The sequence below is a fragment of the Tupaia chinensis genome, unplaced genomic scaffold (genome assembly GCF_000334495.1).
Source record: "Tupaia chinensis unplaced genomic scaffold, TupChi_1.0 Scaffold000612_1, whole genome shotgun sequence".
NCBI classification, from domain to species: Eukaryota; Metazoa; Chordata; class Mammalia; order Scandentia; family Tupaiidae; genus Tupaia; species Tupaia belangeri.
The window spans coordinates 869,010-869,279 of NW_006160131.1; the positions used below are offsets into that span (position 1 = coordinate 869,010).

Below are 270 nucleotides of genomic sequence, written 5' to 3' on the forward strand. Positions count from 1 at the left end.
AACGTCTCGGTGAGGCTCCGCGAGCCCCGACGGCAGACCCGCCGTCGAGTCCTTCCTGGCCCCGTCACGTGGGGGCCGCAAACCGCGAGGAGGCGCCGCGCCCGGGCGCGTACCTGTAGGGATTCGGGTACCGCTGCCAGAAGGCGGCGAACACTTGGTCCCAGGAGCTCCGGAGCACGCTCTGGCCCAGGAAATACTTCACCATCGTCCCGGCGGGGCGGGCTCAGCACCCGCGCTGCATCCGGGTGGACCCGGGGACGCGGAGGCGGC

The 270-nt window shown here is 72.6% G+C and overlaps 1 protein-coding gene across 1 annotated transcript in view; it reads right to left on the reverse strand.

Annotated features, from left to right (window-relative positions):
* PRELID1 (PRELI domain containing 1) overlaps positions 1-264 on the reverse strand; it is a 3,469-nt gene extending 3,205 nt beyond the window's left edge. The window contains exon 1 of the mRNA XM_006158867.2: positions 114-264. Within this exon, the coding sequence (XP_006158929.1) occupies positions 114-205 (92 nt within the window). The 5' untranslated portion in view covers positions 206-264. The remainder of the gene's footprint in view (positions 1-113) is intronic.
* Positions 265-270: the final 6 nt, after the last annotated feature.